This window comes from Psittacula echo (genome assembly GCF_963264785.1).
Source record: "Psittacula echo genome assembly, chromosome: 6".
In the NCBI taxonomy this organism is placed as follows: Eukaryota; Metazoa; Chordata; class Aves; order Psittaciformes; family Psittacidae; genus Psittacula; species Psittacula echo.
In genome coordinates this window covers 39,517,125-39,544,185 of record NC_137743.1, presented here as the reverse complement: position 1 = coordinate 39,544,185, position 27,061 = coordinate 39,517,125, and the positions used below count along the sequence as shown (strand labels likewise).

Sequence of the window (27,061 nt, the reverse complement as noted above, 5' to 3'; positions counted from 1 at the left end):
TGCTTATCAATAATCCCATCACACAAAACTGCCCCTTCTGCTACAGATGCAACTCTCCAGACCTTCAAGTTCCTTACAGAAAAAAAAAATATACAAAACATGACCACAGCACATTATGTCTGCTCGCTTCTTACAGCAGAAAAATACTCTTGTGCAGATCTTTTCATGAGAGAACAATATAAATGTTACAGTGACCATACTGAAGAGTTATAAAACTATTAAGCACTGAGTATTTAACTCCACTCTGTCAGTACTACACTGCTGTTACTTGATAAGCTAATGCTTTTAAAACCGTAACACAGAGAAACCTGCTTTTGTCTTCAAGAAATTTAACACATGAATTCTAAAGGTATGTTATTGAAAATTAAATACCGAATACTGCAACTGACTTTAAAAGAGACAAACTGTTCCACATCCATATAAAGGTAATTATGGGATTCATAATCAGCCTATTATATAACCCAATTATCCTGTTTTACAATACCTAGTTCTGTATACACACAATAGAGTAGGAAAATACTCAAATGCCTGTTATCCTTGGTAGTAGACTTCTTGGCATATCTCCAATTGTTCAGCCTTTTAAAGAACCGTACATTCTTTTACGATTACAAATAAGTGACAATGTTAAAACTTAAGCAATTACAATTTGTAGTACATGAAGCAAATGATGTAAAAGCTGCTAATATAAGCTTAAAGCAATTTTCTTCTTTTGGTGGCTTTTAGTCCAAGTTTAGAGCTTCTATACCCAAAATTGCTAACAAAGATAAGAAGTATTGCGTATATTTTATATTCTTGTGAAAATACTACAAGACACTTTTAAACATAAAACTGCTTAGACAATTTATGTTAGATGTCTTGCTCATCTAGAGCTATCGGGTCATAAAGCTGAACAGTAAGAGATGCTGCACTAGCTATAAGAGTTAAGAGACGACATTGAAGCTAAAAGGGATCTCCTATCACACTTAAACAGTGCCTGATGATTTCTGAAAAATCAGCAGAGAAGGTGCAACACTGGATGCTTCCAGTATCAGAATTTTTACTATGACAGGTATCAACAGAAAGAGCTATTTTCAGACTTTTTCATGCCTGGTCAGTAGATGCTTACTAACTTCCTACTGGTCTTTACAGAGATGTTCTGGCGAAGTCAAAAAGCAAGACTGACAAGAAAAACACTGCTTTTCTTTTTCATTTAGAAAGAGCCTTCTTTTCTCCTTGAAAAACGTTAGACCAATTAAAGTCTTCAAGAATCAATCACATACACTTAAGCAATTCTTAAATACGAGCAGAATCCCTCCTTTGAATAATGCATGTTTAAGTCTAGCACTTTATCGAGATTCTACTAAAGCTAACAAAAGCTTGAAGAAGAGAACTGTTTGAGAAAAGCTTCTGTATATCCTAAGAAATACAAAATAATTCGCTTGTGTCTTTGGTTTAGGTACACATCACTCCTGAAGATATTATCAGTCCAGTCACAAGTGAAAACACTGGAATTCAGTACTTTCAGTTCCAGAAGAATTCAAATCCTTGCCTACCTGATATGCCATTCTTGCTGGTGTTCAATAAAGCTACAGATGCTGCAGAGACTCTTTTATTATTCACAGTCTGTCCTGTTTTCCTTGAGGTACATTCTTCGTTATCACTGTCCTGTAGATTTAGTAGCCTTGGCTGAAAACACTGCAGTCGACATGATCTGATATTGCTTAGTATTTCAGAAAGGGACAGTCTATTTTCACAATGTTTATTGGAAGCATTGGTCCGTGAAAAGTTAGAAGAAAAGTCTAATGTCTGGGAAGAGCTTGAAAAACTGTTCAGCATTTCTGGGTCGATCTGTCTCAAGACAGGATCATGTTCTGTGGATATTCGGTCCATTATAACCCTGATTAAAGAGGATGAAAAAAGATGTTAGTTTAACTATCTCTCCCTAATGCTTTTGTCCTCTGAAGGGGAATGAAGAGTACAAATACTGTAACTGTACCTTCCACCCCTGCCAATTCGTCTCCTTGCAAATCCTATACATCTTCTTGGAATTGTAAGGGTTGTAAGGCAATGCCTGAACCTCAGTTTGTCCAATTCTGCCAATTCCGAATTTTCATATGAAGAATTAGTTTGGTCCAAACGAGGCTGTAAAGAAAAAGGAAATTTTCATTTTCATTTAGAGTGATGAGGTCACTACCAAGTGATTATCATGCACAGGCTACAGTACAGAAAATGCCTATAGAACCAACAATCAATATGCTTAGATCATAAGACAACTTGGAAAATTAAAAAAAAAAAAAAAAAGAAGTGAACTCACAAAGCAGAAAATCCTGCTTACTTGATTACTGTATGCACAGCTCCAATGCTAAGTATGACACTGTAAGAGGAATACTTTTAGTACTTATTGTGATAGAAAATACCAAGCAGACCTGTTCATTTGTCAAAGACCCTGCTGAATCACCAGGTGTAAGAAGCAAAGCAACAATTCCCAACTCGGACAACTTGCAACCTAAGTGTACATAACTTCAAAAGGGGTTCCTGAATTTGCAGTTTAATTTTAGCCACAGAACACATACTGTCCAGGAGAACAGACACTGATCTGAATGGCCCTGGTTCCAATACATACGTGTGAGGTGTCCCTGCCCATGGCAGAGGAGTTGGAACTAGATGATCTTAAGGTCCTTTCCAACTGTAACTATTCTATGATTCTATGATTCAGTTACTGGATCCTGACAGTGTATTTTCTGTATCAGCTTACCTTAGGGCATTTTTATTACTCCATTAATATCTTTGTTATTACTGTGAACTCAAAACTGTGTAATCTTTACAGGCAGAAATGCTGTCTATTGTCTGAAATGTCTTCAATGACAAGTTGATAAATATTCTTTAACAATCTTTGTGATCAGGTTAAACCTACAGCAACAGTAGTGCTGTGGATTCAATGAATTTATGTTAAGAGTTAACCGAAATTCGGATGGCTTCAGTTAAAAAAAACCCAAACCTAATAGGCTAACATTAAGGCTGTTAGCCTCCTTCTAAACAGCAACTGAAAAACAACAGAAAAGAATGAAAATACAAGTTTTCAGTTGTTTCAACTTCTTTTGCAAAGGAGTTAACTCACAGGAGTTAACTAAGAAAAAAAAAAAGGGGGGGGAGGGATAAATACTAAGCAAGCTTCAGGTAACGCTCTGGAGCTAGGCAAAAAAGGTTACTAGATTAGCAATCAACAGAAGAAAAAAAAAAAGAAATCCAACCAAACTGAAAGAACAAGGAAGTTAAGAGGCCACACAAAACTGGGAGGCAAACAGACAAGTATTATCTTAAATAACCTGCTAATAAAACTCTAAAAGAGGAGGAGTAGTTAAAAATGATGACACATTCTTGGAAGGATCAAGTTGTAATTGCTTCCAGAATACCATAGACAACATATCAGGACAATGCGAAGCAGGCACAGTTGCACACATCTGACCTGTGCAAAGAACTTCCAGGACAACTTGTGCAAGATGCCCATGCTGTAATTTTGATACTCTGGGGGATATTTGGGCTTCTGAAACAGCCCATCCAGTAATTGACTTCTCTGTCTTTAAAGGTTACACAATACATGATCAGTTTGTCATGTAATTTCATACTTCCCATGGGATGCAAGCAAAGAAAAGCCAGACCCATTGTAACATTTTGTTGCCTTTCTTGGTCCTCTGCAGCCTAAAGCTCCCCACCTGTAAACACAGGCTTGGTAGGAAAAAAAAAAAAAACAAAACAAAACCCCTTCATGGTCAGTGGTTCCCCTGCTTCAGCAGGAAGGTTGGACTAGACCTCTGGCAGTCACTTCCAACCTCGACCATTCTGTGACTCTGTCCTGAGATGATGACAGGACATCTAAAATTAGTCTCTGTCCTGTGCACATTCTTGCAATGGCAACCTGTTTTTTACTATATCTATAGTTGGCACCAATTTCAAAAGAAAATTTTTACTTAAGTATATGAAAAAAATGGATTAAAGCCTTTTGCTTCAACAGCAGACTACTCAATGACCCAGCAGGACCCTTCAGAGGCCCGAGTACTGGGACAACTAGTACCTAAATCTAACAAGCTCTACAAGCTGAGAAGAAAGAGCATGCTAGGAAAGCTGAGGGGGACAAAAAAAAAAAATCTCTCCCTTCTTAACAGTGGCTGAAGGCCTCTGATATCCCTTCAGATAATCACAGAGGAACAGTACAATGAGAATAATCTTCATGAAGACTGAAAAAGATTGTCTTTGGATTCACCTAACAATCAAAGCTTTGGTGGTGAATGTGGGAACAGAAGGGCTATTACATTAGCACTGTGCCAATCTAAATTAAAAACAAAAAAAAAACCAAAACAAAAACCCCATATAAAAAAAAACCAAACAAACAAACAAAAAAAAAAAAAAAAAAAAAAAAACAAAAAAAAAAAAAAAAAAAAACAAAAAACAAAAAAAAAAAAAAAAAAAACCAAACACAAAGCCACACCACCAAGACACCCCCACCAACTAACAAAATACCATCCCACAACCCAACACAAACCACTACACTAATCCCACAGCAGTCTTACAGCATAATACTGGCATCCTGCTCTTCTCCTGAAAGCACAAGGTCCATCAGGATCATTTTCTTCTTCCGTTTCTGATACTGGTGAGGGTACCTAGACCAGAAAGCAAAGTCATTCTTCCAACTGCCATGTTTATGTTTGGGGTTTTTATTTATTGTACAAGTTCATATTATATAAATACAAACTGCTACACATATATAGTAAATGCAAGCTTCTCTGAAGCATAGCTTCGAAGAAGAAAACAAACTCCACTGTCAAACAGTTATTCTTTATTTCAAGCTAGACTGGCCAAACTGAATTGTCTACCTTTTGTACACTGAGATTCTGTAAAAGTATTATTACCTGTGGGAACTCATCTTCATCTGAGCTGTGAAAGTCATACTGTTTAATGTCACTCTTGTTGATAACAGGCAAGGGCTCAACAGAGGGCTGCTGTGGAGTTACTACACACTCTATTTTAGGTTTCTTTAGATACTTCTTCTTTTGACGTACATCTGACACCTCCTCCTTTAGAGATGAGTGATGAGGATGCTGTTTGTTGAAAACAAAAAATCAGAAAAATTAAGGCATGAGAAGAGGCAATGTTAATTACTTTAAGATGTGACTGCTTATCTTTCAAATCCCTCTCAACAAGCAGTACCTGCGGATTATTTCAGACACATAATGCAAAATTCACTCAAAACATTAAAAAAACCCTAGAACTTTACCTCTGATCATCTTTAGTGTCGTGGTTTAAACCCAGGCCGTAAATTAGAACCACACAGTCTACTTCCACCCCCCCCCCCTTTCTTCCCCCTGCTCCTGGAGGGACGGGAAGGAGAATCAAAAGAATGCAACCCCCACGGGTTGAGATAAGAACAGTCCAGTAACTTAAGGTATAACACAAACCACTACTGCTACCACCAATAATAATAATGATAAAGGAAATAACAAGGGAAGAGAATACAACACCTCACCACCCGCCAACCGATACCTCGCCCCCCACTCAGCAGAGAACCAGCCTTTCCGGGTAACTCCCAGTTACACCCCAGGCATGACGTGCTGTGGTATGGAATATCTCTTCGGCTAGTTTGGGTCAGGTGTCCTGTCTCTGCTTCCTCCCGGCTTCCCCTCCTCCCTGGCAGAGCATGAGACTCACAAAGTCCTTGGTCAGACTAAACATTCTGACCAGCAACTAAAAACATCGGTTTATCAGTACTGTCCCCAGGCTGAAAGTCAAAAACACAGCGCTGCACCAGCTACTAAGAAGGAGAAAAAGTGACTGCTACTGCTGAACCCAGGACATTTAGTTATTTTTATTAACAGACAACTTGAAAGCTTTCAAGCCATATGACTGCCTAAGAGTCTTCTTGCTTTGCAGTACACTCAGGATAGTGTAATTGGAAATCCTATTCCAATTATTTTCCAAAATCTCAGTTTTATGTGGCAAGCACTTTCAATTTTCTGAACCACTCAGATACATTCAGAAGAAACAATCTAATCTGTTCCATGTTTCTCAGACAGTTTGCACATCTTTTGAGAAGATGTAATGTTATTTGGTTTTGCTACGTAAGATTTTACTAACACAAACGCTCTGTAGTAAGCAACTCCATCAATATTAAATCATTCACTTGGATGCAAATACTATTAAACTTTTAAATTTAAAGGAAGATTACTTCCCATGCACAATTCTCAATTACAAGTAAAAGCCAGTGCAGTTTTGAAAAAGCGTTCAGCTTTACCCCGTATTACCACTTAACAACTGTCTGAGTGAAACTAACTCCAGTAAAGGAGCTCAGCTTCACCACCGCAGATGAGAAACACAAGGTGTAACACGCTATTCCTGCAAGAGAACCAAGGCAAGCGATTTGTATTCAGTTCCGTGCCCACTAGGTGTCGTGGGTGCTAAATACAAACTTTTGAAGGTCTTCAACCCTCCAGCGCCACATCCAAGCATTTTATAACTGGCATTTCAGATTATTCCCTCAAAAATATGTTGTCATTCACAGTTGGGTGCATTTTTTTTTTTTTCCTGTCACATTAAAAGCATAACATCAGGTCTTACCCTTTTTCTGTTCCGTACTCAGCTCAGTGAGCTTAACTGGGACAGTGACATTAAAATGGCTAACTTTGAATTCTGATTTTGATTTGTTTCAGGGGTTGGTTTGTTTTAAATACCTTACCATCTAGTATTTATGTTTTAAAGCAAAGATAGCTCCTAAGAAGGACAAAAGAAACTTATAGCTTAAAGAACAGTTAAAGGAAACATGATATGAAGAAGTAGAAACAAGACAAGCAGAACAACCATTTGTAATACTAAAATTATGCTAAGATTGGAAGCAGTTAATTTTGCAATTACTGCCTGCATTAACTGCAAGAAAACCACCCCAAACCTTATTCTTTAGTAGTCATTTTAAAAACATTAACCACATTTGCTCACTCTCTTTCACCTTTCAACGCTTGCTGCTCACCTAACACTGAAGGCCAAGTGGTGGCAGACATGAAAACACCTACTCAGGATTACTGAGAAGCAGAAAGGGCCCAGTAATAACAAACTACTACAAATTCCAGGAAGTGTTTTTTTAAAACATTAGTTGCTTGCAACTTTTTTCAGCTTCAACAAGATGCAACAGCTGCATTTTCATGATTTTCATGTATTTTCATGACTATCTTTGCACTGAGAGCCAGCCGGCACTCACAGACAATGCTATCAGAAAAATTCAGCTCTAGACTCTCTCTGAAGGGAGAAGGAAAAATAATTCATTACACTTTGCAATCTCATGGAGGTCCTGATGTCCACTGAACACATGCATGTTTACATCATCTTACAACGAAGAGCCAGAACCAAGAAAGAAAATGAAGACTAACTACTATAATGCTGCTGCTGTTTAAAGCATTAAAGAGCAGTGTCAGCCAACCCTTCTAAACTTTGGTGGGAAAGACAGCAGATGTTAAACTAGAAGCAAGCATAGCAGTGTCCTGGTCTCCTACCTTCAAGTATGGCAGCCTCCTACTCAGTTTTCCAATGCAAATATCTGCTGTGTACATCCAAAAGAACGATGAAACAGGTAACAGAAGACTTGCAACAGCAGAAAGCTTACCTTAACTTTACATTCTTGAACTTTGTGGTGATTTCCATTATGAAGAGTGGATGGAGTTGTGCTCATCTCTTTTTCAGGTCTGTTAAGCTTCACTTCATTGAGGATTTCACCTCCATAATCACCCAAATGGTACCTCAAAAAATATGATTAAAAATATACTGCATTTCCACTGGGAAATATTTGAAAGACACAAAACAGGCAAACAGTCTGCATAAACCCCTTCTGGTTTAACTTTTGAAGTTTATGGTGCCATGTAAGTCTTCAGCCATGCATGTGTGCAGAAGACTAGCATCCATAATTACAGGAGGTGTTTCAAACATCATTTGATGAAAATTAGAACCTTGGTGTTATAAATGACTTCTTACAGATAAAATTTGCAATTTTACCTTTTCTCAACAACTTCTAATGTTAAATGCAATAGCTCGCGTTTTGTTTTCTCTCTTCTCTTAATCATCTCCAAAATTGTTATGGCTCTACTAAACTCTCTTCTTAATTTCAACATCTTCTCATAAGATGCTTCATCATTCTTTCGATTCTGTTGAAAGATTAAACAAGTATTAAGTCAAAAGCAAAGCCTGTGAGGCATAAATAGCCAACAAAGTTACATAATGCTGCTGCAAGAGAGAGCATCATATGACTACACCCAGAAGCAGCTTTGCTTAAAGCAAGACCTACTTGGTAAACAAAGCCACAAAAAGCAAACAAACCCCAACTTCTAAGAGCACACTGAAAAAGAAGTTTTCATCCATTTCCCCCCCATGCTTTGTCTGCTCAGATTCTGTATCAACCCAGTAGAAGTTCTGTCAGCCAAAGAATTCAAGACTTGGTTCCTAGAACACTTCTTTCACCTTGATTCTGCACACAGGTTGTTTACATATGTGTACAAAGTTGATGCAAAAAGCTGAATAATTACATACTTCCTAGTTCAAATCAATTCATGCTACAAATACAAGAATGGAACTGTTTACTCCATGGCAAATGGAAGATCGCTTTTGTCTCTTCCACAGAAAGGAAGATCTGTAACCTAGCAAGTCCCACAGCTTCTTGTGTGTGTGCCAGTCCCTAAAAATCGCCCTTCGAGTTTTAGCTTTCTAGAAAAAGGACAGATTGTAAATTGTCTCTAAAGAACTGATGAACACATTGATTATGTCATCCAGGTGGTTTGAAGTTTAGCTTTTATTGCAACCATTAATAGAGATAATCAGATCAATAACTGGATACCACAGGACAGATCCTGCAAGATGCTGGATAGAAGTCATTCCTATCACGGCAGGATTTGAAGTGACAAAGTTAAACCAGTAAAGTTTAAAGAGTTACCTTTCTTGTCTGCATCTTCTCAGTTCTCCTCCGGAAGGCAACATAAGGGTCATTGTTGGTGGAGCCATCCCTCTTCTCTTGTTTGATTTGGGGGATGAGAGATGGCCCTCTGCAATTCTTACGCTTTCTTACCCAGTAGTCATATACAGCCTTAATAAGGTAGTCATCCTCATTTAGCAGCAATTTAGCTTCCTGAAGTGTTACAAGCTAAAAGAAAATTCAGAAGGTGCAATTGAGATGGGGGTGGGGAGCAGTGCAGGGAGAAAGTCACTGCACACTCATATCTCTTACACACTTTATAAATAAACTTAATCCTTTTCTAGTACAAGAGAGTAAAGGGAGGAAAAAATATTCACATAAATTGAAGTACTTAAGGCACCAGCTTGTCTTCCTAGGTTAAACATACAGTTCCCAACTTTTCTGAACCAGCATCATCTCAGAAGCTTTCATACCATAGCCTAGAACTCCATCAATTTTTCATTAAATCAAACAATTACAAGCACAGGATATAAATAACTTACTACAGTCTGCTGATCATGATTTGGGTATCACTTTGACTATTTTTTTTCCCCTAAAAAGAAGTTTCTTATTGATTAGCCATTAGAGATGCAGGATTCTTTGCAGTTTAGTCTTTGTTCCCCCAGAAGATGCTTTACTGCAGATATAATATATTCTGAAGTAAACTATTTTATTAATTTCCCCCTTCTCACCCCCTCCAAATGTTTACTTTGTGGTAGAAAGGGTTTATCCCTGCTTATTACAGCCAAGAAACAAAGATAATCACTTCTTAGGAATGTCATTTCAGTGGGAGGTAGTTAAACACAGGGAATTATATACCTTTATTTTCCTTTTTGCATTCCACTTTCTATATTGAAATCAAATAATTACAAACCCCATCACTGACTAACTAATACATGAGTTTAACACACTCATATATCATAAACGCATTCATTAAGTAAAAAGAAAACAGTATCTCTAGTATGACTTAAAGTGCTGTCAACTTCTGGTTTATCTTCCCATAACTTGAAACATAAACAGAGCAAATGAAGTTTGCAGTTTTGCAATATGTCAAACTACATTAAATCTTGTCCCTATGCTAGGATAAACAGAAAAAGAAACAATAAATTTAAGAAAAATTAGAATATCCTAAGTGTGGCCACTGCTACTATGTAAGTGTTCATTCCAGCCAGAATAGGAGAACACACTTGTAATCTACAGTACAATTAGAAAAAACACTGGTTTTAGAAGAAAGGGGGAAAAAAAAAGTCACTAATCCCTCTGTGCTTATCACCTTATGCAGCATTAAAACAGTAATTCTGCACCCGTTCTACCTAGAATGGACATTAGCCTGGTTAACCAAACACACGTACTGACCAGCATAGCCTAATCTGTACGTATAAGTTGGTATGACTGTGTTTAGCTAAAATATAACTTAAACATCAATCTATCACTGTGAATATTACTTAAAAATTATTTGAGTCTTGTTTGTCCTTTGTTCCCTTTTTTACATTATTTCTTTAAAAAAGAAATTAAAAAACAAAACAAAACAAAAACAACAAACAACCCAAAATCGACTCTGCATTAAATACAAGTTACAGAAAGTTAAAGTGACCCTGTTTGCTTGTTTTTGCAAGTACCACCAGTAACATAGATGCAGTCACTATATTCTTTGCTTAAATCCGGTTATCAAAATGCCTGAGGAATGTCTGGAATCCTCCCCTTGGCAAGGAAAGCATTCCCACCAGCATACTACTATAGTTCAGATGTAAGTTATTCATGTTAGCTGTAAATGAATTGTGTAGTAGCCCCAGGTGAGATTCAAGAACACTATAAAGGCCATGTGGGGAAGGAAGATGCCAGGCAGCCAAATTTCTTTCTCTCCCAGCCTCCAATAACCAGCAAGAGGGGTTTTTTTTATCTTACTATTCCTAGCACAGAGCTCAGGACAGAGCTACTTTACTGAACACTTTCTGTAACCCAAAAGCATGACAATCATCTTGCACACACATATCGCAATTCCTTACATTGGGCTGAAAATACTACACAGGAAGTCCCAAAGACATTTAATCTACCAAGAGGGATTTCTCCTTACACTCTTCACCCTCCGGGGGGTGGGAGGGGGAAGGAGCCTATAAGAATCAATTACTATACTTCATGTATTTTCTATCATGGACTTCCTTAAGTAAGTACTTTTTACTTTTTTTACTTTTAAGTATTTTTACAAAATACTCTTCACCTCTGTAATGCTTCAGTGTTACTTACATTCAGGTGAAAGACAGAGGCACCTGCCTACAGAGAGAAATCCATATTCTTATTTTATTTTAGAAAAACATCTTCCAGTTCTTAAATTTGACTTCATTACTGAAGGAATGAAAGATGAAGCCAGCATAAGAAGGATGCAAATTGATCTTGAAAAGCAATAACCAGAACCACTCTAACTGAAAGCCAAAACAGGGGTATCTACATCAAAGCTCTAAAGAGATCCGGGTACCACATGTTCAATAAGTATCATCATCCAAGGTATTATGCAATTTTTTGCTTCACATCCCATCTTATTAGCATAATAAGAACTCTTTACCTAACTGTTGTTGAAGTCGCTCCAAAGCATAAGAAGTACAACATTTTGGCCTCTTAACCCATAGCATTCAACTAAATGAGGCAGAGCTATGGATCCTGCAATGGATTTTTCACTCCCACAAAACATCCATCTCACTGAGAAATAACTCTGCCTATTTCAAACTTGCCTTTCAGAAACTGATCCTTCAGATGTCACTTTTGAGTTACGTTTTTGGCTTTAAGACCCTTGCTCCAGACATGTCAGTGCAACACCTCAGGAACTGACTTAAAATATTGGTACCCTTCTGATAAAAAACCTGACTAAATATATAGCACATACTCACTTCTAAAGCAAGGAAACCAGTCTCTGAGTCTCAATTGGAATATAGCTTACTTTCATCTGTACAGTTTCTACTACAAGGGCCTGGTCTTAATAAAGATGTTGCTTCACTGTCTATGCTTCTACATTTCTAACCTTCAAACATCAAATGAAGTCAATGTCCACTAGTACCAAGTGAAACAAAGAATTCAGATTCCAGCCAGATCTATACACCTATTGATCACAAGCTTCTTCCATACAAGCACAGGTAAAACAAGATGCTGGAAGTTGTCCTAACACACTATGATCAGGAATTAAAATTTAAAAACGGCTCCCCCTCAGTCATTCCCAAAAGCTCCCTCCCTGCCTGTTTTTAATAAGTTGCCTATACTGACAATAGGAGATAGCAATGTGATTTCTGTAAAACTGCAGACTTGCACAAACCACTTATCCTGTTAGCAGGAAATAAAAACAAACAAACAAAACACCCTACCCAGAACCACCTCACCAGCAAACTCAGAAGTCAGAAAACCTCAGTGATTTCTTAACACAGGACAATACCTGACTGGAACTGGCTTTTTCAAGTCTGTCAACCATTATTTCAAACTGCAGCGGCTTGATTTCCATCTTCCGATTCAGTCTGTTCAGTAAGGTTTCATCCTCCGAGTCCATATCATAATCTGGCTGCTCATTGTCCAGATTAAAAGCTGAAACAAAAATACACATGCACAAACCACACTGAAATGCTTCATAAATAACATACTGTGGAAATACAGAAGTGTGCATCTGACAATCAGAAATCAAAAACAATTGATAAAAGTTCAGAAAGGCACATTAATGCCATGCCACTTTCTTCTTTATAATGACGTTTCCCTGCGTAACAGCTGCAAGACAGTACTTAGAAGCTGCTTGTCTCTGACTTCAAATGAGGGCAATCAAAGAGGTTTCATTTCATTTTAAGTGGCCTGAAGGGGTGACAGGGAAAAAATTACTACAGAGGCATAGAAACTTGAATACATCTTTGCAAAACAAGAGCAAAAGCACTTCCTAATACTGTTATAATACCGCTCCTTCAGAATATCATGATAAGATTCTTAACAATTAAGATTAATTTTCATTCGAATCTCAGACTTGGAGAAAGGGCACATACACAGGAGTGCCAATATAATTTCAGCTGCCCAGTTTTAAATAGTTCAGCAAGCATGGAGTCTTAGAACACTTAACATGACTGAACCTTTTTCATTTTTTTCCCCTTCACATAACTGTGAAACAAACTGTAAAAACGCTAGATCAGTCCTATGGGAACTGTTACTTTCTCTCCAAAATCAATTTAACTCTAGGTGTAGAGACTGAATATTCCTCCATATACTCCAAACAGTAAGTTCCTGAGTTCACAGCAAAGCTAGTGTCTTTGTTACAAACTGTGCTACTCATTCTCCGTACTCAATTCCATACTTTCATAGGCAAAGTTTATAACCCTACTAAAAGCAGAATGAAGTTATTCAAATAACATAGCAGAAACTAAATTTACAAGTATGAGCAAATTGCATACAACAAGAATTAGTAACAAGACAAGGGAGAATGGCTTTAAACTAACAGAGGGGAGATTCAGATCAGATATTAGGAAGTTCTTCCCTGTGAGGGTGGTGAGGCACTGGCACAGGTTGCCCAGAGAAGCTGTGGCTGCCTCATCCCTGGAAATATTCAAGGCCAGGATGGGTGGGGCTTTGAGCAACCTGGTCTAGTGAAATGTGTCCCTGCCCACTGCAGTGCAGGGTTGGGACTGGATGGTATTTAAGGTTCCTTTCAACCCAAACCATTTTGTGATTCTATGATTCTATGAAATGCTAACTGTACCTAATAAAACCTTGAAGGGGTGAAACACCAACTACAATACTCAATTCAATCAACAAATTAGCACATTAACAGCAGTGAAGTCTTGTTGAAATATATTTTATTCTTACTAGACAAATAGCACTACCTCATCTTTATTCTCTTAACTCATGGCTGTATCTGAGCACTAACTTAAAGAAAACCTCTGCTATTATGCTTCCCAGGGTGCTTTTAGAGGAGTGTAAAACAAAAACTCGGAAGACCAGGAAAACCCAAGAGCAAAAGAAAACATCTAACAGGTATCTTTAAAGCAAATTATAGTATTTTCTCCCCCACGGTTTGACCAGTTAACAAACAGGCAGTGAGCAACATACTCTTGCTGTATTTCAAGACTAGCTCAAGACCACTCATTCTGTATTCCAATGCAATAAATTAGCTAAGCCACTGCCAGAATTTAGTCTATTTAGGGTGTGTGTGGTAACTTGGTCAAATACAGCTGAGAAGTGCTACTAAGGAGTTCCTTATCATTTTCAGCTGCTCTCCAAGGAGATGCTGCTTGACTGTACTAACACTACTAACACTGACACCACCACCTGGTCGGAAACCTTCTCTGGCCTAACACACACAAGAGTAAATATACTATATGTATTAAGTGGAATTATTACTAATATTAATTCAGTAATACCAGTTCCATGGCCATTTTATTTAACACACTGTCATTGGGCACGTGACTCACAGTTCTCCCTTTAGCAACTGTCTATTGAGCTTTTAAAAAATGTATAGTTCTGTAAAGCTGCATTAAAAATATCACCAGCCAGGACTACACACTTGGGAGGAAAGACTCTTGCAGCACCTGGGGTAGCTGCCATACAAACCTGTTCAAAATGCAGGGCAGACAGTGACCAGCCAAGACCAACTGGTATGGATCACTGCTGGCCTCTATGAAACCAGTCTGCTGCATACAGTCTTCACCTCCTGTAAGCTTTGCTCCAACTTGTCCTGCATGGTCCCAGCCAAACCACCGGGGAGCACAGAGTGTTGGCACCAACATCGCATCCCATCAGCCATATACAGAAATGGGGTGAACTCTCCCACCTGAGCTGTAACCCTCACAGTCTTTAACTTCATTAATGGAAATTGCAAAAGCTTCTTCTCCCGACCCAAGAGCAGCCCCAAAGCCTACAAGACTACTACAGTCCTAATGTACACTTTGAAATCAGGATTCAAACAACTCTGCTCAAGGTAGGTGGCCAAAATTTTCTAACCCAGATGTTCCAGTTATTTTGGAAACAAAGCAGGTCTCCCTACTCAACCAGGTGTTTAACCATGTTCTCACAGATGACATTAGAACGCACAGAAATCCATTAAAGTCCAGCACAGCTTTTTTACCCTCAGACAGGTGTTGCTCTTACACCACAAAAATGTCAACCTGTCAGTAGATAATTCAGTAATCCCCTGCAAACAAAATGTTTCAAGTCAATTTTTCTAAATTTATCAGTGAGCAGCAGGATCCCTATGACAGATGATGTGATGATGTTCACCTGCAAACTGTAAGCAGCAGTGCCAGTGTGTTTGCCTTCATTTCCACAATGAGGAAAGAAGTCACTGAAAGTTCTTGAACCATGCAGCTTCCTGAACCACCTTTCAGAACAAAATCATTCAGGCTTAAGTGAGATGCGACTAGCAGGAGACAGGAAGCAAGAACAGAAAATTCCAACCATTCCATCAACAAGCAACTGCAAAGACCAACCATCCTCAGAAATCCATTAGAATATTACTAAGAAAGCAAGATCTCCACCACAAACAGTGAAGGCAGATTATTGCACTGCTGATATCTCCAGCACTCCTATGGTGCAGGTCACCTGGAAGTTGGGGTGTCCCTTCCTCTCACATCTCGCTGCTGATCAGTTGATCCATTTTGCAGAGTACCCAGTCAGCATCAGGAGCAATTCATCTGCCTCTGTGAACCACTGGCTAAGTAACATGTCATGTCCACCTAACTTTATGCATATTTATTATTTGAAAATTTAAATTACTTGCTGATAAAACATCAGCTTTCTTAGCAGTCATTTTGAGACTTCAGGAATAACAAATGAAGTGCTGAAAAACTGGGAAATTGACAAAACTGTAATGAAAAACCACCACAAACAAAACCAGAAACCGCATCCCAAATTTCAACTCTGCAAAAGTATTTTTTGTAGAGCAGGTTGCCCAGGGAAGTGGTGGAATCAACCATCCCTGGAGAGATTTAAAAGCCGTGCAGATGTGGCACTTAAGGACAGTGTTTACTGGTGGGAGTTGGCCGAGCTGGATTAACAGTTGGACTTGATCTTAAAGGTCTTTTCCAACCTAAATGATTCTGTGATTTTATTCTGACAATCAAAATGACAAGATAAAAGGTATCCAACATGTACTTGCCAGGATCAAGTTATAACGACTAATCCACTCTTATTTTCTTAAGCAAAAAAGACACTGGCACTGTGAGAACAGCAGTAGACTCTGTCACATACCCTACTCTAATACCTTCCAGCAATGCTTTTCTTTTGCTGGCAGTGGTTCTCATGCTATTTGTCATGACCTGTAGCTAGCAACACAGTTCCACTTTCAAAGAACAAAGGTTTACATGCAGGCCACAGGTTAATGCCACTGAAACAATGGAAGCAATACTTGCATTCCACCTCCTGCTTTGGTGCAGGCAGGGAGGCCACAAAGCCTCAGCAGTCTGCAGAGGTGTATGACCCTCAGTAAATACAAGACTATCCCTCTTCCTTTAAATGCTGCATGCAATCATAAGGAGTTAATCAACCCCAAGCTGGCTCACTACAGCTCTGGGACATGCATGAAGTGTCCTCCTTCCCTGAAGTTCATCCATCACTGCTCTTTGAAACAGACTTTCATGTGACAACCCAACCAGTTTTCTTCTTTTCCCAAGCACTGAGTGAACTGTACTGGTTCCAGAAAAAAGCCATTTTTCATCCTGGAGCTGGCCACTATTATGGCAGCTTGCTGGCTTCAAAAGCCATCACAAGACACAGGTGATTTATCTGCTGTGTGATGTAGCCATCCATCACTAACCCATTTCTGCCCCTTCCCCAGCAACAGATGCAACTGCTCATTCACACCTGCAAGAACTAGTGATGAACAAAACTCGGACCCAGAAAGCACTGTATTTCAGATGATCTGCTACTAGTTTATGTATTAAGCACAACCAATATGAGATCTTCTATACCCCTTTCTCCTGGTTATTCCTGAGAGATTCCTCTGGTTGACCAATGAATCTAGTTTTCTTATTCCAAAGCAGTTGCTTTTCTCCACACTGCTTGTTTTTACAGAGCTGGACAGGGCTCCAGTGATCCTACCAGTGAAGCTTACCTTACATAAACAGTCAGAACTTGCTTTGCAACAGCAATTAACAAGTCAGCCAACATCCTAGTTTATTTACATCCTCTGCCACTCTAACCACTCCTGACAGCAGTGCCTGTCAGATATTTGCTTTTGTTTACTCGAGCTCCACTGGGAACTGAGGTTATACTAACTTTCAAAAATGCAATTTGTTTTTAAATTAAGTTACATTAAATTGTGTTTAACTTAACCAATTCAACAAATTTTATTTAACCAACTAGATTAGGGCTGTGGTTCCACAGTCATTTTACGCTGACACAGGTGTGATTTACCACTGAAACAAGCAGTTCCACTAGCTTCCCTCCCCAGCAAGCCATGTTCCTACCACTTTGCTTGTGCCAAAACCAGCCATTGTCCAATGAGCCAAGACAGAAAACGGAGGTTCACCTAAGCAAAAAATGAAAAATAAGCTTTCTTACACATCACTTTTCAGTGTTAGCTCACCCATGAGCACAACTGCCACCAGAAAGGCACTGGCAATAAGAAAGGAGTGGGCAGCAATGATGGCAGGTACATCTGTGCTGATCAAGAGCAAATGAAGAACCACATCAGAGCAACAATATCCAAAACAGTAAGAAAGCAGCAGAAATCACCTCCATGGCAAGCCTGCAGCACCTGACCAGAACATAGCTTCCAACACCCACCCCTACCTGCACCAAAATACCTCAGTAGGTGAGGTGCCATGCAAATACCCACTTTACATATCCAGGCTGCAAACCTACAGCCAGAACAGATCCTGCCACAGCATCCTCTGAAAACATGGAACACACAACGAATAAAAAATGGCCAACTCAATTATGTGAAATGTGCACACTTCACTTGTGGGGTTGGGGTTTTTTTTCTGGGTGGGGAGTGGTTAGTGGTTGTTTTGTTGTGGTTTTTTGTTTTGGGTTGGGTTTTTTTTTTTTTCCAAATTTAAAAAGCGACTAGAGTTCATCCCACACAACTTAATGAAGATTATTTGATTATTTGACCAATACTCGAACAATCTGACTGCATTACTTATGATAAACCATTAGTTTTGTATCATTAAAATTTATATACACACATAGGTAAAATATTTTATCGGGTGCGTGTGTGTATATATATATATTTTACTCCATTCTGTTTCTGTAAGGGACACTAATTTCCTTATATCTACTTAGCTATAACTCTAGCATAGGTACAAGTGTACTAAATTATTCTCCTTGCTGTATATTAATAACTTACAATGCATCTCCATGTTACTAACACTACAATTTTAGAAAAATATTAAGCATATTGGAATAATTAAAATAATTCAAGGCTTTTGTTTTATTGTCAGTTCAAAATCACCCGAGTTGGTGCCAGCTGGGTCAACTAATACGGGGAACCATGCTCATTCATGAAATCTACACCTCAAAGAAATTGTATTTTCTTAGCATGGAACCACTGGTCTAAATGAAAGAATTATAATGGTAAAATTAAAAATACTTAAACTCTTGGCTACCAGATGAACAGCAAGACGTAACTTGCCAGAAATAATCACCAGTAAAGTACAGATTACAGTATGTGGCCTCTTGGCATCTATCAGTTTACATAACTTCTGGGGCCAAAGCAAGTATTGTTGCTCTTTGTGCTTTCAGCATTAAAACAGATTTTCCAAGCAGTTTATGTAGCATAAAAGCTGCCTTGTATCACACCTACTCCAACTAGAATATGTGGGAAAATTATCCTGAAGCAGTATCTAATGTTTATCTTCAGCTCAAATACCTTCTGTAATTCTGTCCAGAAAGACTGTGAGTCTCAACAAGACAAAGAACATTTTGGCATAATATATTTAACACTTTTAGACATGTTTATTAACAATATTTACAGTGTCTCTGGCAGTGTCCAACAAAAAAACCAAACCAAAACAAAAAACAAAACAAAACAAAAAACCAAACAAAAACACATTCCTCATTCAGCAGCTTCATTTCAGTTAATTCAACCTGCCTTGCTTGCAGGTTTGTTTCTTCTATTAAGGAGAAAAATACTTCATCAATTTCTTTTAGCTCATTTCTCACATTGCCAGTACGGCCTCTACTGTGCCAGAGGGTCTTGAGCACATTATTTCCAAAAATCTCGTTTTGTAAATACATGCTAAAGAGATGTTGGCGAGAATGATGCAAGGATCTTCAATATTACAGCTGGGTTTGGGCTTAAGAATCTTTGCCTAACTTCAATTTCAATTATGTCTATAAGCAGAAGACACACACATGCGTATCAACAGCCTCTTGTTGAGGCAGCTGAAAAAAGTGCGTGAGGAACATAGTATCAACACACTCTGCCTGGCAAGAGGACCACATTCGTCTCTAAGGTGCTTTAGCAAACCCCTGTCAATCCTGTGTTGTGTCCAACACAACTAAGAACCAAAGCCATGAGCTGATGATGAGTTTTCCCTTCAGAGAGCCAGAACTGAATCTGTGTTTTACCATAAGGACTGACAACTCACTGTGATCAACACATCTAAGGTTTTGCTATGAAGGTAACTCCTGGGAGAAGTCCAAGTCACAAAATAACCCCCTAGAATAACATGCTGCAAAGAACAACCATGATTTGTGTGCAAAGGAATGACTGAACTATAGATGTGTGTCACTTGTTATCAGACCACCAACCAAGAAAAGTGTTAAAATTAATCCAGAGACCACTATAATTACCTACAGCTTTAGATTAATTAATTATATCTTTTAAGACACAGGAAGCTAAACTCATGCAAAGAATATTTCACTTTATCTTTCAAATAAGATCAGAGTTCCCTACAGAATGGGAATTCTACAGTTTTGGCAAAAGGCAGATAAAGATAACTGTTACCCATTGCCCAGAATACATCCATGCCACAGGGAACAGCATGAACTCCCCTGTTCACACAGTGGAAACTGACCTTTAAGAGCTCTTAAGATCAGTAAAACAAAGGCCGATTTCACTACCAGAATTCTTCTATGTTTTTAATCTCCATTTATATAGAACTGTCGAATTAACAAGCATTTCAGATGCACTCAGCAAGCACGACAACCCCTCTTCCTGGCCCTGTGTTAGCAGAAGCAGCTAGGAGGCAGCTAGGCTAGTTCAGTTATTCCTTCTCAGAATTAGTAAAAAAAAAAAAAAATAAAAAAAGGACTGATCAACAATACTGCATCACCAAAAGGCAGGATAAGGCTTGCCAGCTACAACACGCGGACAAGCAGTATCAGCAAATGCGGCAAGAAAAACCTCACATTTCCCTCCAACCTTAAATTCTTCCGTAAGAAGAAAAACTGGAATTCACATGTCTAAATCTCTCTTTGATTTTTGAGTCTTTCCACTATCTGAATATTGTACCAACTTTGGCCTCAAGATTCCTTCAGGATTACTCAAATAAAAGGGGAGTGGGGAGAAGGGAAGGGGCAACAAAATCAGTTTGTTAACTTACGTTGAATATGAATGAACTGCTTTGGTTGTTTAAACTCTCCTTTATACAAACGATTGTAGTAGTTGACATTGCTCTCTGCTTCAGGGACTGGGATAACCATGCTCTCTTTCTTTTCTCTGAAAACTTGTTGTGCTGAGATAGCCCGCTGCAAATGATGTTCCTGGAAGAGGAAAATTTAAAGAGTTTATTTAGGTATTGGTATACAGAAGTGCATAAAAAGACAATCACCCTTTTCTCCTACTGTTTTCCTCATATTCTGCAGGAGACACAGATAAAACAGTTGAGGTTTTACTGTTAATTTAGCAGACAGCAGGATGCTTGCTTTCAGGCTGGTGACAGGGCAAGATGTGCTCTCAAACATGAGAGCACCATGGGGCTCCTAACTGAACCTTAAGAGCTGCCTTCCAGTACCAAAAGGGGCCAACAAGAAAGCTGAAAAGGGGCTTTCCTGTCTAAGGGGCTTTTTCTAGCCCTCATGGACAGGACAAGGGGGAATGGCTTTAAACTAACAGAGGGGAGACTGAGATTAGATATTAGAAAGAGGTTCTTCACTAAGAGCGATGAGGCCCTGGCACAGGCTGCCCAGAGAAGCTGTGGCTGCCCCATCCCTGGCAGTGTTCAAGGCCAGGCTGGACAGGCCTTTGATCAACTTGGTCTAGTGGAAGGTGTCCCTGTCCAGCACAGTGGGGTTGGGAGTAGGTTGTCTTCAAGGTCCCTTCCAACCCACACCATTCTGTAATTCTATGAATCTTAGAGCTCCAGTGAACATAAGGCAGGAATACAAACAGATAAAAAGAACCCTTTGTTCAGACAATAGCCTACACCTTCTACCAGATTGGGAAAAAGTCAAACATTCAAAGTATACCTTAGTAGAAAACAAGGCTGGTATAAGCCAAGCCCATTAAAACCTGTCATAGAGAAAATTTATGTAAGATAATTGAACAGATCGTAGTAAGCCCTTTAAAGTATTACAAGCAACAGATTCAAATCAGAAGAATAGCTAACTTAATCATTCTTGTCTACCCAGCAATTTTAACTGGCTTGCTTTCTTCAGAAGTTCAGCTAGTTAAGAGCAACAGAAAAAGCAGTCTTCACAGAGTAACACTTGAAAAGCACAGACTCCCTAAATTGGTCACTTAATTTTATTCTTTCAGGACAGGAGTCACAAATTCTACAGAATCATTTCAAGTGAAATAAAGATCACAATAAATGTATTAGGTCACAAAGATTTCTTCACACAGAATTTTCTTAGTTAACCCAGTGAACCCACCTACTGCTGCAAGTCAGTGCTAAACTGTAACTTTTAAAGATTTTTCATGAATACTCATGTTAAACTTTGGGAAGGACACCAAGTACAACTACAGTATTCCAATTCACACTACTGTCTGTGCATCCTTCCAGTGCAGTCACCTGATATGAAGTGACCAGCGACCAAAGAAGCCTGTTTGGCAGACTGTCAGATGGGATGATTTTGAATGCTACCCCCTTGCCACCTCCCATCTTTAGCCAGACGCTGACAGCTATAAAGCACATACATACTCTTCAGACCCTCCAGTGAAGTCTGCTCATGTAAACCATTTAAAAAAATGTATCACGCTAAGACTCAAAATGTCAAAGTTCTCACATGGTGCCTTGCGTGTGTCCAGTAAATAGGAACAGTGGCAGTTTTCACCAGGACAAGATGCTAAATCACTACAGCCACTGATGACTTGGGAGAGTTAAGTCATGAGCTTTCCATCCAAGCTGAATATGAAATAAGCAAACTGCAGTCTCCCAGCAGATTAACTACTAGTCTCTAGTGAACCAGAAGCCTGAGTTTCCTTCTCCTGTCACTGTTTTCCTCCACTGCAGTGTTCTTGCCTCTGTCTTCCAGTATTTGAGGGTATGGAGGACAACACAGCAGAACATCAATTTGAAACTGAAGTTCATCTCTGCCACAGATCTATACAACCTTCCCCTGCCTATTTCAGGGGCTTCCAGCTATCCTCCTGTCATTCCCACACACTGAACTGCTGGAAAGTATTTGTTCTGATCAGAAAAAGAGAGACTTTGCTACACTATCTCCTTCTTCAGTTTTTGGGGTTATCCCCCCCACCATGATTAATATCAGTGACTATGTGGCCTCACAAGAAGTATCAACACCACAAGAACCAGCCAGCATTTTGATATTGTGACTTCAAAACAATCTGGCAGACACAGAATCTCCTGCACACAGAAATTCTGTGCTACAAACTTGGTAAATTCTCTTTAAGAACAGGGTTTCTTCCTCTCGACTCTATAGATTATTATTTTTACAAGGGCAGTGCATGAAAGCAAATCTTTAAAAATATGAAAATGATATTTAGTAAATTACACCCTCTTAAATATTAAGATCTTGCACAAAAGCACATAATGCAACTTCTGCAAAATTAGAATATAACTAAACATTGACTGGAAGAGCAGCTTTGGGATTCTCCTGTGGCAGATAAAGCAACATTAAAATCAAACTATCAGGCTCCCAGGTGAATGCTACCAGAATTAAGAGAAGCACACACACAAATATCTGGTGTAATCTGCTTGAGTTACCATCTACTGAGTAAATCTGTCACCCCACCATTAAAATGTGTCTGAAGAGCTTCACAGTGCTGAGTATGCAATTCAACTTATTAAAATTTGTTTCCTTACTGACTGCTTTCGACTGATGTCCCTAGAGTTGTCTCCTAACAGTTAACATGACAGCACACAGGAGTACCACAGAAATGCTGGTACAAAGGACTTGTGGAGCTTACCTGTCAAACTGCCACCTGAAGACTGTTATCTCCAACACAAGATAGGTCAGCCATAACTTCTCTGAAAGCCTCCCATTTCCACAGCCCCTCCATGTAACCTGTTTCAGTGATACACTAACCCACTTTTTCACCCCCAGAGGTAACAATACCAGTTCCCTCACATCCTCCTCTGAGTAGCTACAATCTAATCTTTTAGCCACTCTGGCAGCCCACTGACAGATTGAGTTTCTCAACATCTTTGAGAAATTTAGAGAAAACAGAGTAACAGGAAAGAGCATTCCAATAACAGCCTCATCACTGGCAAGTGGAGAAAAATCAGAACATACTCACATTCCCCCTAACATAGCCCAGCCTACACTTGGTCCATCCTTCCCATCAGTGGTGCTCCTCATCTGGGCAACTCCTGGCCCTTATCGATGCACAGCATTATGATTCTGCCCCAGGTACACAAGTTGTGCACTTCTAACTCAACTAACTCAATGGTTCACCTGGGCCAGTCCTAAAGTTTCTCAGTATCCACAAGACAGACACTCGCTGCTGGCAAGTCAACCACTCTTCTTAATGTGGGATCACTGACAAATTTCCTGTGGATGCATTCCTTACAAAGCCAATCAGCTGAAACTGATCAACATATAGTTCCCCACCATAGCCCCAACATAAAACAAACCCAGGTGCTCTTCTGAAATGGGAGTGAGTAACCAGTAACTAGTCTGCAGTGGCTTAAGTAATGAATGGGTTCGTAAGGTTTACCTTTCAGGAAAAGAAGTGAAGAAGGTCACAGAGCACCCAAAACGCAGAACAACTTTTGACTCCACTGCCTATTAAACAGTGCAGATGAGTATTTTTGATCCTCAGAGGTTTTTTTAAACACTGTTAGTAAGCATACAAAGAGTTCCCAAGGAAAACTGACAATAGGTGTTACTACTCACCTTACTATAAAAAGCCTTCAAGCACAACACAGCTTTCAAACAGAAAAGTCTTAACAGTACTGTCACTCAAACAGTAGAGCTTCAGAAGAGATAGGTAAGCTATGTAATTTTTAAAATGGGGGGTGGAGTGGGGGAATCTTTCTGCTAAACACAAAGTTAAGGAAAATACAAATTTTCACTCCTGAAAGAGTTCTGTTTAAAAAAAACTCTGAAGACTTTTATATGAAAGCTAGTCTAATTTAAAATCTTTTAACAAACCTGAAAAAGCATTTTTAAAGATGGATTAGGTAACTGGTATACCAATACAGCTTTTAGTGTATTTTTTGCTTTTTCTAATGGTTTTGAAACCCATACGTGGTACTTTAACTTGGACTGCACGCTGCAGTAGGGGAGATCAAAAGATCTCATACAAAATAGCTGAACGTTAGAGGAAACAGTAATAGCAAGCAGAACACACTGCCATGGGAATAAAAAGGAGTACCCAACAAAGAGTTATTACTCACTAATTCCTTAAAAATCACATCCAAACCTTTCTCACTACTATGACTAAAAAATTCCAAACAAATATAGCTTAGATTGGACTATTTCTTCAACTGACTGTAACACCGAAGTACCTAAATATTTAGTATATGTAATTCTGCTGCTTTAGGATATTTACATATTAAAACAAAATTGTTCTCAAAGTGGAAGGTTCATCTCTCTAGATGCACTTTAGCCATGCAGGTGCCTTCACTGTACAATAACCATACTGACAACAGTTTACAGCAAATTGCTCAATTCATTGAGCTTTACATAATCCACCATGTTTTCCTTGATGCAGACAGCCTGTCCTGCCAGGATGAATCCCCTTGTTCCACATGGAATAGCACAGGGGAGTACACTGCAGCACCCAAGCTTCACACCACACCCACCACCTGCAAAGCTCCAATGCAAAGGACTTGACAGCCATTCACAACAGGGCTGACAGAGACAGTAGCAGCTTTAGTCCAGAATGAAACTTCAAATCACAACACTTGAACCCATACTGAGACACTGCAACCCTTGCTTTACTCTTTCCTCAGAGGTGAAAACCAGAAAATCTTACCAGACTGGTACCTAAAAATACTTAGACTTAGTTGCACATGTCCAGAACCAGGATCAAAGTCCAACTCAGAGTAAGGTACCTTCACTGTTGTCTCCTTCCATCCCTGAAATACCATAGTTTTCATGGTCTTTCTAAGCTTCCTATATGGGAGTTTCTTCCTTACCTAAAAACAGTAGTAATAATCTTAGGAGATTATTACCTGTTGACTTATTTTTGTTCAACTTTAAGAGAAACAGCGAGCAATACTGAACATTATTTTTACCTATCCATCACAACTATATTAACCAATACACTCCTTTTTATTCCACTGGTGCAAAACAGAGCACTTGGATCCTACAGTGTCATCCCTCACAGTACTCTCTCTGAAACTGAGTTTATCACTCTTTAAATAAATGTGCTAGCATTTTGGATGAGCGTAGTTGGAGATGCCTCCAGATGAATACCATCTTCACACTGAAAAGCTGATCTGTCATAATTATGAAACCATAATGAGCATTTCCATATTGAATAGACACCCTAGAAGATGAACCTTTATGACTAAACCTATCTGTTCATTCCTTAAAAAGTGTACTATCATGAAATGCTACAACTCTAAAAAGGTTACTTCACCACTGTTATTAACTGGCTAATATGTGTATTTACCCTCAAAAGTAGAGAGTAGCGAAACATACTGCAGTTTACTGCGATGCTGTTTAAGAAAAGAATTTCCTCTTTGCCAGTCCTTTCACAACAGAGCTTCAGGTCACACAATTTACATTAGCTACTGGCAACAATGTAGTCTTTAACGAAAGAAGTATCTTGACAGATGTTACCAGGATATGGGACCAAGACATACATACCACAGCTTATCTGTTAAAATCAACTTTCTGATCAAGGTGACTTTAACTCCATAGCCCTCCACTACATGTATAAGAGAAAAGTGAATTTATTAACATCTTTACCTCAAAATAAGGTACTTCTAGACCAACCTAAAGTCAGCCTTCCAAACTACCTGCAATCAGGAACAGAATTAAAGCAAAGAAAATAAGGAAAACTTAAGAGATGCTACTTTCTTAATATTAAATTTAATTTAGGAAATACAAATTGAGATTTTTTACCTTTCATATGGAGATTCAGAAACAAAAAGTAGAGAACTTTAATATGAAATGTGCAGACTCATCTTGCAAAGTTTCAACCTCAGCCAGTAACAGTCAACACCACTCCGTGACAGAAGCTCAAAAGCTACTTTGATAAAAGGCCTCTCCCCCTTCTAAAGCCATGGCCCTATCTACTCCCTTTCTTTGCACACACACACATAGGCTTTTTTTTCTTTTACAAGATTTCCAAGATAAAAAGCACGGACTCAAGGACCCTCTTTTGTTTTCTTCAGTGGTTATCCCTTTCAATACTTAACTGCCAGAAAAAACACAGCCAATGAATATTTATCCTCCTCTGTGCAGAAAGGGTTTGGCATTTTCTATCAAGAAGGATTAATTTGTCTCCAGAACACCAAGGTGATGAGGCATTTGTAACTCAATACCAAAGCTTTTCTGTTTGTTTTCTTTCAAAAAGAGATCTATGGACTTGTCAACTTAGTATAAACAAAATTACGACCAATTACCTGAAGTAGGATTGAATTCTTGCCTTGAAATTACCATAACTGAAAGTGGATCTAAGCAGCTGAAGGGCTTAATGGGGAGAGAGGGGACTGTGAAGAAAGAAGAAGATACCTACCTGCAGACCTGTTTACAGACCTGTTTTCCTTTCTCTGGGCTGGACAAGGAAACTTGTCTGCGCACCAGCAATTTTCACCCTTGAGACAGTGTCCTCTTAAAAGGATA

The 27,061-nt window shown here is 38.9% G+C and overlaps 1 protein-coding gene across 1 annotated transcript in view; it reads right to left on the bottom strand.

Moving 5' to 3' along the window:
- The window catches only part of EPC2 (enhancer of polycomb homolog 2), a 50,747-nt gene that overhangs the window by 11,788 nt on the left and 11,898 nt on the right, over positions 1 to 27,061 (bottom strand). The window contains exons 2-10 of the mRNA XM_080621849.1: positions 20,461 to 20,620; positions 12,378 to 12,523; positions 8,942 to 9,148; positions 8,011 to 8,159; positions 7,625 to 7,757; positions 4,887 to 5,075; positions 4,548 to 4,637; positions 1,976 to 2,121; positions 1,533 to 1,876 (exon numbers count right to left, since the gene is read on the bottom strand). Coding sequence (XP_080477975.1) covers positions 1,533 to 1,876; positions 1,976 to 2,121; positions 4,548 to 4,637; positions 4,887 to 5,075; positions 7,625 to 7,757; positions 8,011 to 8,159; positions 8,942 to 9,148; positions 12,378 to 12,523; positions 20,461 to 20,620 — 1,564 coding nt within the window. The remainder of the gene's footprint in view (positions 1 to 1,532; positions 1,877 to 1,975; positions 2,122 to 4,547; positions 4,638 to 4,886; positions 5,076 to 7,624; positions 7,758 to 8,010; positions 8,160 to 8,941; positions 9,149 to 12,377; positions 12,524 to 20,460; positions 20,621 to 27,061) is intronic.